The following is a 17,265-nucleotide window of genomic DNA, read 5'->3' as shown; positions in this document are numbered from 1 at the left end:
TACATTACAGCCAATGGCAAAGTGTATAAGAATAGATTGCTAAAATGTGTGAAGGCCCTCAATGGTGAGTGAGCAGCATGGTGAAAGAGCAAGTAAAAATAAAATCCTTATGATTAGCATTTTCTTTTTAATGGTCCAACTTTGCTTCATGACCCCTTGTTATAACTCATAAGTAACCATTCTTCTTTGAGTGCATCGGCCTTTTGGGATATAAGTTGAAGTATCATATTACTGTAGGAAGTTTCTAACGCTGTTTTCTAGCTAGAACTGCGTAGATTGGTGGTTGTTTCAACCATGAGTCATTAGACTTGCCTATTCTTCTCTATTGACCTCTCATAGAAAACTGAAACAGAGTCCCCTGGATAGGTATTGAGGAAAATATCCTATTTTCGCTTTCTATACTAATTCTGTGTAAACAATTATATTTTAATTTTTAATTAGAAAAATATTTTTAAAGACAAAATACTACAAGAAAATTATCCAATTCTACCACTTAAAAAACTGATATAAAGAACTGAAAGTCAAATCATAGGTATGTAATGTACAGCATGGTGGCTATAATTAATAATACCATATTGTATATTGAAAGTTACTAAGAGAGTAGATCTTACAAGTTTTCACCACAAGAAAAAAAATTGTAACTATGTGTGGTAATGGATGTTAACTAGATTTACTGTGATGATCATTTTGCAATATATATAAATATTAAACCATTATGTTATACACCTGAAACTAGTATAATGTTATCTGTCAATTATACCTCAATAAAAAAAAGTGAAAGACCTCCCCCCCAACCTCCCACCAATATAATCCCTCCTCATAAAGGTAAATACTGTTTAGCGTTTACCTTTGTCTCAATGGTTATCTTTCTCAATTTTTTCCTACTTTCAACAGACATATCTAATTATAGGGAGATATATATGTTAATAGTTTCTTTATGCCCTTGTGCTTTACCCTCTAATTGCAGTTTATGTTGCATGACCATGATTAGCATTTTTTCACTCTTAAGTATCAATGCTTATATTCTTATTTCATGCCTTTCTTTCTTAAGGACCAAGAGTCAAAGTCAAAAAAGTGGAAACCCTTGTGGAAAACATGGGAATTAGACTCAAGCGTAAGGAACTTGAGGAACTAATGACCCAACTGTCAATTGATGGTGAGTGATACAGACATCAGTATGCCCTTCAGAGAAACATTGAGCCCTTCTATTAGAACGGCTGAATGTAGCCTTTTTAGTATCACAATTAAGTAAATGTAAATAGAAAGATTTAATCCTGACTTATGAAGAAATACTCTCTCCAAAAAAGCTTTTTAAAAGATATGTTGGGGATGCCTTGCGGGACTCAGCCAGGCCTGGGAATGCCACACACTTAAGAAGCTGAAAGAAAAATGAATTTTTTTACTCCATTCATAAGGGAACATTTAACAGAAAAATTAAGAAAGTCAAAAGTCAAATGATGAACTAGGAGAGGATGGTTGCAAGAAAAAGAGTTAATACCTCTAAGGTGGAAAAACCCTAGTACATTGATAAATAACATACTGAGAATATATGTATATAGAATATACAAATAGATAATTCATAAAAGAGGAAATGTAAATGCCCAACAATATATGAAAAGGTATTTAACGTCACCAATAATCATGAAAATATAAAACAAAACAAGATACAGAACTATTTTCACTCATCAGACAGGCAAATATTAACAAGATTGAGGACATTTAGTTCTGATGAGTGTGTGGGAAAAAGGACTCACTGATACGTTTTAGGTGAGAGTTGCTATATATCCTCTTTGAAAAGTCATTTGGCATTACATATGAAAGAAAAAAAACTTCCCTTTTTCCTAGCCAAATCCCTCATCTGTTGTATATAACATTTCTTTGTGCTGAGGCAAGTTAGCTCTTCCACTAACTTGCTGACAAATAATTTAACTCTACTGAACCTGAGTGTCTTCATATGTAAAATGGAGAGTTGAACTAAATAATTCTCTATGGTCACTTCTTGCTCTGGAATTAATGCATATAATACATGTGAAGTATTTAATGCAGTATCTTGAAAACCCAGTGAACAGTCATGATGATGGTGGTAGTGTTAAAGATCTTATGGAAGATGGAGAAGATGTTGAGGAAGAACAAAAGGAAGAAGAAAAGGAAATTCTGTGATCTAGGAATCAATTTGGCCTGCTATACAAATGTAAGTCCTGGACTGGCCCAGTGGCGCAGTGGTTAAGTGTGCACATTCCGCGTCAGCGGCCTGGGGTCCACCGGTTCAGATCCCGGGTGCGGACATGGCACCACTCATCAAGCCATGCTGTGGCAGGCGTCCCACATATAAAGTAGAGGAAGATGGGCACGAATGTGAGCTCAGAGCTGGTCTTCCTCAGCAAAAAAAGAGGAGGATTGGCAGCAGATGTTAGCTCAGGGCTGATCTTCCTCAAAAAAAAAACATATATATATGTATATATATATATATATGAGTCCTAATAGAGTAAATATTTGTTTGCCAATTATGACCTTTACATAAATAAATAAGGTAAGTTGCAACATAGAGTTTTACAAGAAATAGCACGGGGATCACTGTCTTCCTTCTCTGCTACTCCTGTCCTTACTCTTGGGAACTTCAAAATCTTTTTTACTGTGCCAAAGACCTCTTGACAGTCTGATGAATGGACCACTTCTGAGGATAATATTTTTAAATGCTTAAAATGAAATACATAAGATTACAAAGAAACCAATTTTACTAAAATACAATTTATCAAAACATTAAAGGTATAAATTATTAGCACTTACATTTAATAAGTTCTAGTAGCAAGTCTAATAATTATTGTAATTTTAAAGTAGTAGTGAGCATAAGCAACTTTTTAATATATTTGCAGTAACTATCATGTGATATGAAAATGTCAGTGATTTACATTAGTAACAAAGTCACAGGTTCTGCTACTACTACTACTACTATGGTTTGTTGCCTACATTACTAATTGAAGAAAATGCTAAATTTAGGTTAGTGGTTAGTGAAAATAAAGATGTATTTTTTTCCCATTCAAGCTCAAGGACTCCGTTAATTCTATCAATACAGAGTCCATGGACCCCAGCTCAAGAATCCCTGATATGGATTACCCATCCAACACCCTCACCTCCTGTTCCTTGGCCTCTTTAACCTCACTCATCTTTACCTCTTCTCACCTTAACTACCACTCACATGGTCATAACCTAGACCTTGTCCTCACCTAATACATCACCCTCAAAATCTGTTTCATTTCCCTACTTTCTGACCTTTATCCTTCCACTTCATTTACTATGCAGATATTTCTGTCATAAGACAATGTAGGAATGCCTGAGAAGCCTCCCATTCTGTAAAATTGCCCAGTAAAGTAACTAAACTTATGGGGAAAATTGAGGAAGCTCACTCCAAATCTATGCCACTTTGTAACCAGAACACTAACAAAAGCAGCAACCTGATACTGTATGAGGAAGCGTGGACAGCTCAGGTAAATAGCTCAGAGTGGCTGAAAGCTATTAAAAAATGCACACACACACACACACACACACACACACACACACACCCATAAAACAGTTCAAAAGCTGGCTTACAGCTCTGAAATAATGTAGATGGCAGTAGAATTCTGAGCCAGTGAACCTGCTTCCCCTTCCTGCATCACAGGCACTTATTTTTTAATTTTGTTGAAATAGAGCTGAAAGAGCCCCTGCTGTAGCCAACCGAGGATTTTTTATTTTCCTGTTGAAGTTTATAATTCTAATTCTCTTACTTAAGAAAAATTATATATGAAGCAACACACTTCCACATTACTGTGACATTATGCCATTTACCAAGTGAATATGATAAATTGTTGCAGTTGAACATGTGCTGTAGCAGAAGAGAGTGTGGAACTCCCAACTCCAGCTGCTCTCCAGCCACTGGAGAGTAACTTTAACTCTATTCTTTCATCATTCAACAACTCCTCCCTCCTAGGTCTTCATTTTCTTCCTTAAATTAGATTCAATGCTTCAACATCATAGAACCTTACAAAACTCTCAGAATTCCTATCAAACTTGCTTGGCAAAAACCCAGCCATCTCCTTACTCCATGCTTGCCCCTGAACAGCTTAACATTGCTGAAGAAAACTATACTAATAGAACTCACTTCCACATAATGGCCATGAATTTCAAGTCAGCCTTTACTACTGCCAAAGAAGGCCCTACTACATTTCCCAAGTAAATTGACTTTCTCGCTCTCAGAGACAATTTCTCAGACTTAACTTCTGCAATTTTTCCCTTTCTCTCCTGCATCATCAATTTCTTCCTCTCTACTGTATCTCTCTCTATATTATACTGACATGCGGATAGACGCTTGTCTATTCCTCTTGTCCCCTGCCAGCTAACACTCGATCTCTTAGTTCCTCCTCACAGCAGAACCTCTCAAAAAGTTGTCATTACTCTTTGTTTCCACTTCCTCACCTCCCATTCACTCGTCGGCGCTCCCTTCCCTGCCACAGACCTCTCTCTTGCCAAGTTTCATGTTGGATCATCTGTTATTTTACTTGATATCTCAGCAGCATTTCACATAGTGACTACCCCCACTTTACTGGAATTTTTTTCCTCCAGACTTTGAAGTCCCATACCCAGCTGATTTTATTCTTTCCTCACTAACAGCTTCTTCTCAGTTTCCTTTTCTGACTCTTCCTCCTTTGCAAGATCTCTAAATAATGAAGCACTCCAGGGTTAGACTCCTGGCTGTCTTTTTTATCTACACCCTCTTCCTAGGAGATTGCATTCAGTCTCACTGGATCAGATACTTTCTTTAAGCTTATAAAAGCAAATTTATATCTCAGCTCAATCTCCCTAAGTCAGGAAACTAGCTATTTGATCAAACTAGCTATTTGATATCAGACTATTTGATATCTCCAGTTGGATGTCCAAAATTTAATGGAATTGTTGATTAATTCCCCTAAAAAGGTTCAAGCCCCCACCATCTCAGTAATGGCATCCCATCCACCCTGTTGATTGGGGGAGATGACTAGGGGAAGAACCTAGATTTCTTCCTTGATTTCTCCTTCTCCTCATATCTCACATTCAAATCTAGGCCCTATCTGAAAATCATGTCCTGAATCCATCCACTTATCACCGTCTCCACTGCTGCAACCGTAGCCCAAGCCACCATCCTCTCTCTTCTGGGCCCCTGAAACAGTCTCCTGTCTAGTCCCCCTTCCTCCAGTTTCCCTACCCTGCACACAGCAGCCAAGGTGATCCTTTGAAAGCTGAAATCAGGTCAAATTACTCCCCTTCTTCAAGGCCTCCAATGACATTCCCTTGCAACCAGAATAAAACCCAAACTTTATCATCATGGCCTACAAGGCCCTGCATGATTTGTCCCGTCACACTGGCCTTCTCTCTGTTTCTCAGTCATGTCAAATTCATTCCCATCTTAGGGCTATTTCACATACCAGCTTTCTTTTCTTTTTTTAAAGTATATTTTTTGATGAGGAAGATTGGCCTTGAGCTAACATCTGTTGCCAATCTTCCCCTTTTTTCCTCCCCAAAGCCCCAGTACGTAGTTGTGTATCCTAGTTGTAAGTCATTCTGGTTCCTCTATGTGGGATGCTGCCTCAGCATTGCTTGATGAGCAGTGTGTAGGTCTTCGCCCAGGATCCAAACCAGCCAACACCAGGCCACTGAAGCGGAGCTTGCTAACTTAACCACCCAGCTATGGGGCCAGCCCCACATACCAGTTTTCTACTTGCAATATTCTTCCTTCAATTCTTGCATGGCTATCCTCTTCTCATCGTTCCGGCACCAACCCAAAAACACTCTCTCAGAGGGGCCTTTCTTGACCTTCTGTCTAAAGCAGTCACGCCCACTATTCCTGTTTATTATATTGCCTTATTTTATTTTTGATAGCATCTTAGCAGTACCTCAAATGGTCCTTTTTGTTTATTTGTTTACATCTTTATTATCTGTTTCCCTCTACTCGATTGTACACTCTCTGATAGCAAGAACTCTGCCAGCTTGTTTACTTTTGTTTCCCGAAAGCCTAGCAAAGTGCCTGGCACATAGAAGATATTCCATAAATATTTGGTGATTAACTGACTAAATAAAAATACTTAGGGTCAGGTTCATTTGTCCCATCTCCCTACACTTACCTGTAACCAATCACTTCTTAATCTTACTCTGGTGGTCTCTAAAACAAGGCCTTTAAAAGAAGATAGAAGAATGATTCATTATAGATTAAAAGCTGTCTTTGTTTCCAAGATAACACTATTATCTCTGAGGATAAATCCATAAAATTCTAAGGGAAATTAGAAAAAAGATTACTGAATTCTTTTGGTCTTCATAATTTCGGAACTTTATGCATTGTAAATTTTTTGGGTCTTACTAACATCAGCTTATCTGATTCCGAAGTTTATTTCTCTTGCCTTGCAGATGATAGAACAGTTGGTCTGAATGATTTGATGGATGCTGTCAGTTATATCAAGGGTGAGTTGCAAGCTATGATGAAAATTGTTATAAATAGCATCTTAATACTTTGCAATTGGTGGAGAAAAATATTTCCCCTTCATAAATGTATAAATTCTTTCATATTATACATGTTCTACTTTTTCGGATGCTGCTGAACTGGGGTAAACAATACTTAATCTGTGTTTTTATATCAAGACCCATAATATTCCCTGAAATTTTCCCCAAAAGAATTCTTCAACATAATAATCAATAATATCAAGAGCCACAGAACTCTTCCTTTTCTCCACTAACCCCACTCATAGTAATTTATCCTCTGGAAATAATTTAATTGAATAAAAGAAAAAAATCTCTGCCTAAAGACCTTCAGAGAAATTTGAAACAGCCTAAATATCTAACAATATGGGAATTACTACATAAACCATGGTATGTCAGCCTAATGGGATACCCTGTGTTGAAATACTAACCATGAAGATTGTGTGGCAACTTGGAAACATGTTCATAAAGTAATAACATTAGTTGAGAAAAGTAGAATACAGAATTGCATGTATATTAGATTTCCACATTATAAAACTAGAGTCTTACTGTCAAAGACCAGAAATGGAATATGAAAAACTAAAAATGGTTTTTGTGGTAGAGTGGTGGAATTATATTCTTCCCTTTTTATATTAATCTTTAATGTTGTTACATTATTTTTACAATGAATGAGGAAAAACTACTTCTGACTGTGTTGGGATGAATAAAATTCTTGGAAGGCATAGTGACTGGAGAAGCAAACTACAGGCAAATATTTTTTATTTATTTTTTTGAAGGGAAAGATTCGCCCTGAGCTAAAATCTGTTTCCAATCTCCCACTTTTTTTTTCAATTTTTTAATTTTTTTCCCTCCCCAGAGCCCCAGTGCATGGTTGTACATCCTAATTCTAAGTCGTTCTGGTACTTTCTATGTGAGCTGCTGCCACAGCATGGCAACTGACAGACAGGTGGTGTGGTTCCACGACCAGGAAGCAAACCTGGGCCACCGAAGTAGTGAGCACTGAACTTTAACCACTAGGCCTGGCTCACAAATATTTTTTAAATAAATAAAAATAAAAATTTAAAAACTAGTCTATAAAAAAAAATCTGAATTTTCAGGTGGTGTAGGAGGAAGAAAAAAAATAAAACCAAATCCCTACCTGTAGCTTAATTTGTTATGGATTTTGCAATAACCCACTGGTCAATTCCTAACCCATGGTGTACTTTCTTCTTTTTTAGCCACCTTCTGACCCTGAACCAGAATTAAAGGCACAGGACTTTTTTCTTACCCTCCTGTTAATTCTGGGTGTATGTGGGCAATGGTATATATAAGACCAGATAGTGTTTTTCATCCTTTGTAGATAGTTCTATAATATTTTTTGCAATTTATTTCTCCCCTTTTCTAAGGAGAGGTAATTGAAATCCAGGACTTAGACAACTTTCTAGCAAGTGAAGGGTTTGAGCTCACAAAAGAAGAAATGAAGGAGCTGATGCCTCATTTGACATTTACTGGTGAGGTTTTTAAACATTCTGTTGTCTTCCTTGAAGTGTGTCTTTGTTGTCTTGTATATAAGATCCTCTGAAATGATCCTTTGTATCACCTAGAACAATGCTCCTCAAACTTGAATGTGCATATGAATCACCTGCACATCTTGTTAAAATGCAGATTGTATTCAGGTCTGGGATGGAGCCTGAGAGATTCCATTCATTTCTAACAAGCTCCTAGATGATGCCAATGCTGCTGGTCCATCTTTGCCTATCAAGGACCTAAAAGATGAAGAAATGATCTGTTAAAGTTGTACCTGACCTTTCATTTCTTAAGTCACAAGTACAACCAATATGTTAATTTGTGCCTGACGGCATGATTCTAGCCCAAAAATAAGAAGGAAAAATATTAGAGTAATTGAAATTAGAAAGTAAAAACGAGTATTAGGGAGAGACACACAGGAAGCAGGAGGAGTTGGGGGTTGATTGATTGATTTGTTTGCTTATTGAGATTTTTATTATTGCTTATTGAGTCTGGTTACATGACTTACCTGCTGGCTTTTGTGTTATACAAGTACTTTAGATTAGTCTTTTTTATTTCTACTACTTTCTTTGTTGTTCTGATACAAAAAACAAAAAACATGATCTAGGAGCATTTGGGGAGTAGCACTTCTTACTATAATGCTTCAGTGATGTTGCTAGATAGCTTCTGTGCAGTTCTGGCCTTGAATTTAAAAACTGTATATTGATTTATTCAACCAACAAATATTTATTGATCATTGAATATGACCAGGCACTATTCTAGGTACTAGGAATAGAAGAATGAAGAAGGGAGCACATATTTGGATTTCTCTAAGCCCAACTGAAAGTAGGAAATAAAACACTGCACCATTATGTTTCTAAAATCATGGTTTTAAAATTTTAAAACCTATTCATTGCAAACATCTCTATCTTCTATTCTCTCCAGTTTATCATTTCTTCCTATTCACCCATACTCTATTCCTCTCCTCTCTTTAGTTGAAGAGATTCTTTCCAAACCTTCTAAATCCATTGTTCTTGAGCTGATCATCTCCTACTTTTTCAAGAATTATTTTAATTGAGATGTAATTAACATATATTAGTGTCAGGTGTAATAATGATTTGATATTGGTATAAAAATTATTTTTCATAATTCCTTTCTGACACATTCAATTCCATCTATTATTCTCTACTCTGCTATAAAGAAGCACATACTTCTCCACTCCTTTTAAAAACTAACCTTCACTTGGCTCTTCTGCCTTTCTTTTTGTGTGTGTGCTGAGGAAGATTCGCCCTGAGCTAACATCTGTGCCAATCTTCCTCTATTTTGTATGTGAGTTGCTGCCACAGCGTGGCCACCAACAAGTGGTCTAGGTCCGTGCCTGGGAACTGAACCTGGGTCCCTGAAGTGGAGTGCACCAAACTTAACCACTAAGTGACAGGTCTGGCCCTTCTTCTGCCTTCTAATTATGATCATCCATCCCTCATTTCTCTCTCAGCCCCCTTTTTAATTGGTCCATAGGTGTTGATTCTGCTTCCTCACTCTATATTCTCTCTTTGAATCCTTGCAATTTACTTCCCTACTCACATAGTCCCCAGTTCCACTGAAACAGTTCTCAGAATCAGAAATCACCAATGATTTCCTTTGCCAGCCTCACTTATTCTAGCTCCCTAATGTGGGAACAATCCAAGGTTTATTTCTCAGTCTTCTCAGTTTTAATTCCTTCCCTCCCTTGTTTATATCACTGCTTCAGCTATCAACTCTCCATGGTAGCAGTTCTCAAATCATAGTCCAGTGATGCCTCTCTCTTTCAGGAAGTCCCTCAGATCCAAATTATTATTAAAATAACACTAAGACATTATTTTCCTTTATCACTCTCATTCACTCACAAATGTACAGTAGCATTTTTCATAAGCTACATGACATAGCCACACATGACATGTCTGAAAAAGCTATTAAAATATTTCTTTTCCAACTACATAACTCTATGAGGCCAGATTTTCTTCAACCGAAAAAACATATCACAGTAAATTGAATGCAGAAACAGACTGAGGATAGCAGCTGTATTCTATTAAGCCAGACATTAAAGAGATTTGCAAAAATGTAAAACAATGCTGTCTTAGCTCGAGCTGCTATCATAGAAATACCAAAGACTGGGTGGCTTATAAATAACAGAAATTTATTTCTCAAGCTCTGGAGGCTGGAAGTCCAAGGTCAGGGTGCCAGCAGGTTTGAGTTCTGGTGAAAGCCCCCTTCTGGGCTGCAGCTTGTCAACCTTCCACTGTATCCTCACATGGTGGAGAACAGAGAGCATCTAGCTGCAGACTTTCTCCTGGCTCATAAGGCACTAATCCCATCATGGGGCTCCGCCCTGCAACTTCATCTAATCCTAATCACCTCCCAAAGGCCCCACCTCCTGATAGCACCACATTGGGAATAGGATTGCAGCATAATGAATTTTGAGGGGACACAAACATTCAGCCAATAATACTACTTTTCCCACTAAATTTTTCTGGAAAATTGATTTATATTTTTCATTTTCAATTGATACATATTTTTCATTAAAAAGTATATTAACATGTACTGGGTTTATTATTGCTATCTTAAAATGAATTAATAAATATCTTTTAAATTTCTGAATTTTAATCTCTGATATGGTAATTATCCATAGCTATAACCCAAATAAACCTCTTGGAGGGCCTCAAAAATTTTTAAGAATGTAAAGAAATCTTGAGACCAAAATGTTTGAGAACCTTTGCTTTCTGGATTATTCTTTGTCACTTCTGTGTTTCCTGCTGCCTGCTAGATATTTCTTCCTTAACTTTTTTTGCAGAAGAGTGAACTTTTCCTTAAACATCAGATGCACACAGTTGAGTTATCAAACTCCTCATTTATGGCACACTATCATCAATGGTCCATGCAAAGACCCTTTGTTTTTATTTTATTATTTTCACTTTTACTTCCTATTTCCACTCCTATATCCTTCCTCCCTTTATAGGTACCTTCTCTATTATGTCTAATATATGTCCTTCCAACCCACCTTCCTCATGTTTATTTAGATATATGTGTATCCCTTTAAAAATTCAATGTGCGTGATATTTAATTTACTTAAATGGTATTGTGCTATAAAACTCATTCTATTTTTTTCACTCAACATTATTTTTTAACAGCTTTATTGAAATATAGTTCAAGTACCATATAGTTCATCCATTTAAAGTGTACAGTTCAATGGTTTTTAGTATTCACAGATATGTGCAACCATCACCACAGTCATTCTAGAACATTTTCATCAGCTGAAAAAGAAACCCAGTACCCTTTAGCTATCACTCCCTATCCCCCCAGCCCTAAGAAATCATTAATCTATACTCTGTGTCTATAGCTTTGGCTTTTCTGGACATTTCATATAAATGGAATCATACAGTATTTGATCTGTTGTGATTGGCTTCTCTCGGCATGTTTTCAAGATTCACCCATATTGCAGCATGTATCAGTACTTCATTCCTTTTAATGGCCAAACAATACTCTGTTGTATGGATATATCACATTTTGTTTATTCATTCATCAGTTGATGGTCATTTGGATTGTTTCCACCTTTTGCTATTAGGAATAACACTGCTATAAACATTTGTTTGCAACTTTTTGTGTGGACATATGTTTTCATTTCTCTTGGGTATGTACCTAGGGGTGGAATTGCTAGGTCATACGGTAACTCTATGTTTAACCATTTGAGGAACTGCCAGAATTTCCCAAAGTGGCTGCATCATTTTGCATCCCCAATGTATAAAGGTTCTGATTTCTCCACATCCTCAGCAACACTTGTTACTATCTGACTTTTTTTTTAAAGATTTTATTTTTCCTTTTTCTCCCAAAGCCCCCCAGAACATAGTTGTGTGTTTTTAGTTGTGGGTCCTTGTAGTTGTGGCATGTGGGACACTGCCTCAGCATGGCTTGATGAGCAGTGCCATGTCCACACCCAGGGTCCAAACCGGCGAAACCCTGGGCCGCTGAAGCAGAAGGCATAAACTTAACTACTCGGCCACGGGGCGGCTCCACTATCTGATTTTTGATTCTAGCCATCCTAGTGGGTGTGAATCAATGCTATGTTTTTGAGATTTACCCATGTTTCTATAAATCAATCTAATTCTGGTTGCTACATAGTAACCCTTCAATTCAATTACCATAATTTACCTATCCACTGCCCCAGTGATGGACATCAAAGTTGCCAATATTTCATTTTCTTATTCTACTACTACTCCTACTAACTATATGGTTTTATCTTTCACCTTTAGGTCTTTAATCCCTCTGCACATCACCTCTGTGCATGGTGAGATAGGGATCTAACTTGTTTCTTCATATAGCAAACAATTTTCCCAACACTGAACTGATCTGTGATACTACCATGTGGGGAAACCCAGCATCTCTCTAATATCTAGGGACCCTTGTGTAGGTTAGGCAGAACATACATTTCTCCTACCAATGGTTCCGATTTTCTACTTTGAATCACCCGTCTCTGCTTTGCATTCCTTCTGCTATGCTGCTGTCATTTTATATTCTGTTACTCCACTGGACACTGCCTAATTCCATCATTTCTCAACTCAAGTCTGGGTGGGTAGCTTATTTTACTGAATTGCTTAAATTTGAATAATAGATGCGCTTATTCTTATAGGTTTTGCCACCATTCCTACCTTAGGAGAATTTTCATTTTTGTTTCTGTTCCTCAAGTTCCAGCCTCCCACTTTGTGGCTGGGAGGCAACATTAGAGAGAAATACGTTCACAGTTTTGGAGAGAGGTAGGGAGAAAGAGATGTATGCTGTTAGTCTCGAAATAAAAGTGTGTAATATTTTATAGAATTAAAAAATTACTTCCTTATCAGAATTCTTAAGAGTGCCACCCAGGGTTCCCTTCTGCCCCTTATCCTACTTGGTTTCATCATAGAAGAAACATTCTGTCCCACCTGTCTCACAGCTGCTCTTCTTCTCGCTTGCTCTATACTCCTTTCTCTTGCAAGTGTTATTCTGGCCTAGATATGTATTTAAATCTCTGGGTTTCTCATGCATTTACATTAACTTCTCAAGTATCAACCACTCTCTTCCTATTTTTCTGGTCCTGGTCCCATCAGTATCTTCTAGTACTCAGACTGATCCCCCTTTGCTCTCTTCCTTAGGTCAAACTTATACTATCTCCCAATAAATTGTTTAAGTCATTAAAGGAAGACATCCTGTGTGTTAGGCTCTGTGCCAAGTGCTAAGGACACAAAAATGAATGAGTCACAGCCCTTGTCCTCAAAGAGCTTATGGTCCAACAGAGGAGGTGGGCACATAAACAAAATAATTTTGATATAATGTGATAAATGTATGCAGAAGGTGCTAAGCGAGCATTTAGCCAAGACTGGGGTTTCCTGGAGAAGACCCAAAGCTGAACAGGTATGGGAAGATCGTCATTCTCTGCATCCTCAGCAGTGACAAGCATACCACCTCAAATGCATTGGTTCTCAAGAAATGCTTGTTAGAACCAAAAACAGAACAAGTCCTTCTCTCCCTATTCCAACTCTGAGCATTTGCCAACATAGTCTCTTCATATCTTTTTTTTTTTCATGTCATTGATCTGATTTTGGAAAAGATGCTGCAGATTTGAGTCCTGGTTCTTTTTGTAATATCCCTTTCCCATGTGTCACTTTTGGAGTGAAACACAGAAAAGAAGAACTGCATTAAAGAAGTAGAGAGATTTGTCTGACCGAAAGATCTATTCTTTCTTCCATCATACTAACCTGAGAGAAAAATGAACCCGATTCCAAAGGAAACCAGTGTCTCCAGTTCTTCTAACTCATGGAAGAAATTCTAGCCTGCCATGCCATTTTAATAATTTCACAACTTTCATCAATTTTTATGAGTTCTTATGTGATTGCCTCTGTACCTGACTCGAAATGTTTTGCAGGAAATGGAAAGGTTAAAGTGCATTCAATAATGGAGGGCCTAAAGAACTTTAAACGTGAGTCAACATTTTTGATACAATATAAAATTGATAATCTATGTATTTATTTTTATGTGTTTTCTTGGTTATAAAAGTAATACATGTTCATTATAGAAAATTTCTATATTCAAAAAATGAAAGAATGGAAAAGAAAAATGTTAATAATTCTTAATTCTATAACCCAATGATTATCTAGAATTTTATCACCCACAGTTTTTTTCCTTATGCATACACAATTTTTGTTCATTTAGCTGTAAAGTCCCATTTTCAAGGTACTTTTCCATTTTCTTAGTAATATTAAAATCTTACCTATTGATAGGTATTTCTAATGACCTAAAATTCCTTTTTGGATGCCTCTGAAATTTAATACATAATCTCAGCCCTTTTTGTTTGCAGCCCTCTTATCACACTTACATCTAAAATAAGTTTCCCAGTGCCAAACTGCTATGTTCTATACTTAAAATAGAAAAGAATGATTGGAAGGTTTGAAAATTATGCTGTGAAAATGATCAGTAGAGGCAAGATAAAACTTGTCCTCTTCCCACACACACAACAACCTCAATCTGTACTTCATTCTTAAGTCATTTTGATTTGCTCTCTGCACCAGCATTTTTCAACAAGTACGATAAAAAAAAATTGATGTGTCATTGCAAGCCTGATTGTGTTTCAAAAAGAAGAACTTAAGGGAAAAAAAGAATAATTTAAGGTACTTTATGCAAGTATCTACAAAATGAATCTTAATAAGAGAAGATAAATTTAAATTATGGGTACCCACACTTAACGTTTCTGAGTGAGTTCTGTTGTATTTTATTATTTGTAAAAGAAAAAAGATCTCTTTAAATAGATCCATTCTATTGCTGCTTCTGTTGCTGGTACCTGAAAACTTTCAGAAATATCTGCTTGCTTTTAACCCCAGCATTTAAAATCATGCTGCTGAATTTAAGGATACTGGAAGATCAGTGCTCATCAGCATGCGTTTATTGAGTACCCAGGCATTGTAAAAAGAAAAAAATTCAACAATGAAAAAGAGACAAGCAAAGTTCCTGCTCTCAGCAAGGCTTAGTTTTTGAGTACACAGTATGTGCTCAATAAATGCTTATTGCTTGACTAAGAGGTTCTAGTCTCCTGCTTTCAGATAATTCAAGCAGCCATACTGAGGTCATTCTTGAGATAACCCCCCAAGTCTGGGCCACTCAGAAGAAACAGTGATGTAAAACTAGTGACCCCAGAGCGCATAAGTGAGTGACTCAAATCAGAATGGATTGTCAGAAATCATTTACAGTGCTGAGGAAGCGCAGTTCCACAGTCCTCTCTGCTTATTTTCCCATCATTCCTCTTTCTCCTTTTCCATTTCTTCTTTTTCTCTATTTTTATCTTCTCCAAACTTCTATTAATAGATTATTTTTCTTTCACTGCTGCTCCCCCTTGTTTTCCTGGTGGTGTTGCTTTTTTGTTTTTTCTTTTCCTTCCAGCCTCTATCAAACATGCATTTCACCTGCCTACCCTGTTCACCCACTTGTTTTCCTCACTATCCAAGCCCTACTCCACTTGCTGCCACCAAAGTATATTTTATTCTGTGAAGTTCACAGTGCATTAAAGAAAATTTAAACATTTAAAAGTATGTTTCATAATTTTAAAAATTTTCAAACAGTTGTGTCTATTCCATAAATTCACCAAATAATACTCAATTTCCACTTAAGTTTTCTTTATAGATATAGGTGTTAAGGGAACAAATTTTATTTCTGAATTCTGTATGGACATTTTTTCATGCATCCAAAGATGTACTACTATGATTTAAGTTTTCACACTCAAATTTCAGATGACTAAACATAGTCATTCTTTAGACAATGACATTTTTCACACTTAATTATCTTTTTTCCCCACTTAATTATCTTTTTTCCCCAATTTGCATTTCACCATTTCTATTTTCCTAAGGAATAAAGGTGGATTTCAGTTACCTACGCACAATAACATGAAAATAACACTTCTATATTAGCAACTTCAAGACCTGCTAATATTTATGTCATTTGATGATGAACATTCAAAATTCCGCTCTGGCCTTCGATGGTACTTGGGTTGTGGGGTTCTATGTCAGAATTTCTAAAACCACACTTATTAATGATACAGAGAAACTCTAATATACATTTATAAAAACCTACCATGTAAAAATAAAGTCTGCCACTTGTCAGGAAAAGAAATTTTCCAAGTCACATTCCAGACCAGAGTGGGGTCACATGCAGTATCCAAGAATGGCCTAGGATGCCTCCAGCCAACTAATGTCTAGGCAGGGGGAAGAGCCAAGCAATAGGGAAGAGGAAAAGAATGACAGAGAGAGAGGACAAATAAAAGGTGATAGGTTTTTCTTAATTCTACAAGTTATGCATTATGTGCTAGTAATAATCTCTCCCCTCCCATAAAAAAAATACATCTACTTTGTGTGCATTGCTTTCTGCATGATTCATTATCCTGGATAGCCTTCACAGCCTAAAGGTACCACCAGAAATTTTCCATGTTTCCATAATCTGCCACTGATCTTTTTTGATATTAAAATAGTACATTATTGGCTTTATCTGGCCAAACCAAACCACACTTAGGGAACTTAGGGAACTGAGCCATTATATCCAGCACTTTTCTCCTGAGAATTAATCTCCTCATGTTTAAAAGACCAAACTACCCCTCATTTTGAGAGAAGAAAAGAAAAAGAGTTGAATCAGTACTATCAAGGTATTCGTTTGGTTGTTGTCCTGGCTGTGGGGTGGCATGAGGGGAGATTTTATAGTTAATATTGTACCACGCATTTCACAGGATTCACCAGAGAGAAATATCTACACCATTAATAGGCGTATAATTAGTCAACAGTTTATACCCGAAGCTCAGACCATCCTTCTCTTGAGTCAACAGGTTTTCAAAGTCACTTCACATTTTCACATCCTAAAAGATGGCAAATAAATAGTCTTGACTTCCATGCTGACTCTATAATGCTTTTTAAATTTTTTTTGGAGTTTGATACATTAAGGCACCAAAAGAAGCAATATGAATTAAGATGTATATCACATATAATTGACATTTTCCTCAGTTTTCCTCATCTGAGGAAAAATTAAGATAAAACTATATTTTCCTACTCTATTTTTCATAACTTTAGAAACTGACATATATGTAATAATTTTTATATATCTTAATCTTGTCTTTAAGCAAAAAGAATGGTGCCTCTACATAAGTTGATGAAAACTGCAAATGATAATAAAGGTGAGTGTTAAATCTGATAGGAAAGCATTGTAATGAGGGGGTTTAATATTTTGATTTTTGTGTGTGTGTGAGGAAGATTGGCC

The 17,265-nt window shown here is 36.6% G+C and overlaps 1 protein-coding gene across 3 annotated transcripts in view; it reads left to right on the top strand.

Annotated features, from left to right (window-relative positions):
- The window catches only part of EFCAB3 (EF-hand calcium binding domain 3), a 498,542-nt gene that overhangs the window by 446,981 nt on the left and 34,296 nt on the right, over positions 1–17,265 (top strand). For 2 of the 3 annotated variants that reach the window (XM_070227127.1, XM_070227129.1), the window contains 6 exons: positions 11–64; positions 1,052–1,156; positions 6,415–6,468; positions 7,869–7,973; positions 13,901–13,954; positions 17,129–17,182. In XM_070227127.1, coding sequence (XP_070083228.1) covers positions 11–64; positions 1,052–1,156; positions 6,415–6,468; positions 7,869–7,973; positions 13,901–13,954; positions 17,129–17,182 — 426 coding nt within the window. Of the gene's footprint in view, positions 1–10; positions 65–1,051; positions 1,157–2,062; positions 2,192–6,414; positions 6,469–7,868; positions 7,974–13,900; positions 13,955–17,128; positions 17,183–17,265 lie in introns of those variants that run through there. The other variant, XM_070227130.1, reaches the window with a different exon arrangement.

Source organism: Equus caballus, chromosome 11 (assembly GCF_041296265.1).
Source record: "Equus caballus isolate H_3958 breed thoroughbred chromosome 11, TB-T2T, whole genome shotgun sequence".
NCBI lineage: Eukaryota > Metazoa > Chordata > Mammalia > Perissodactyla > Equidae > Equus > Equus caballus.
This window is presented reverse-complemented; position numbering and strand designations above follow the sequence as displayed.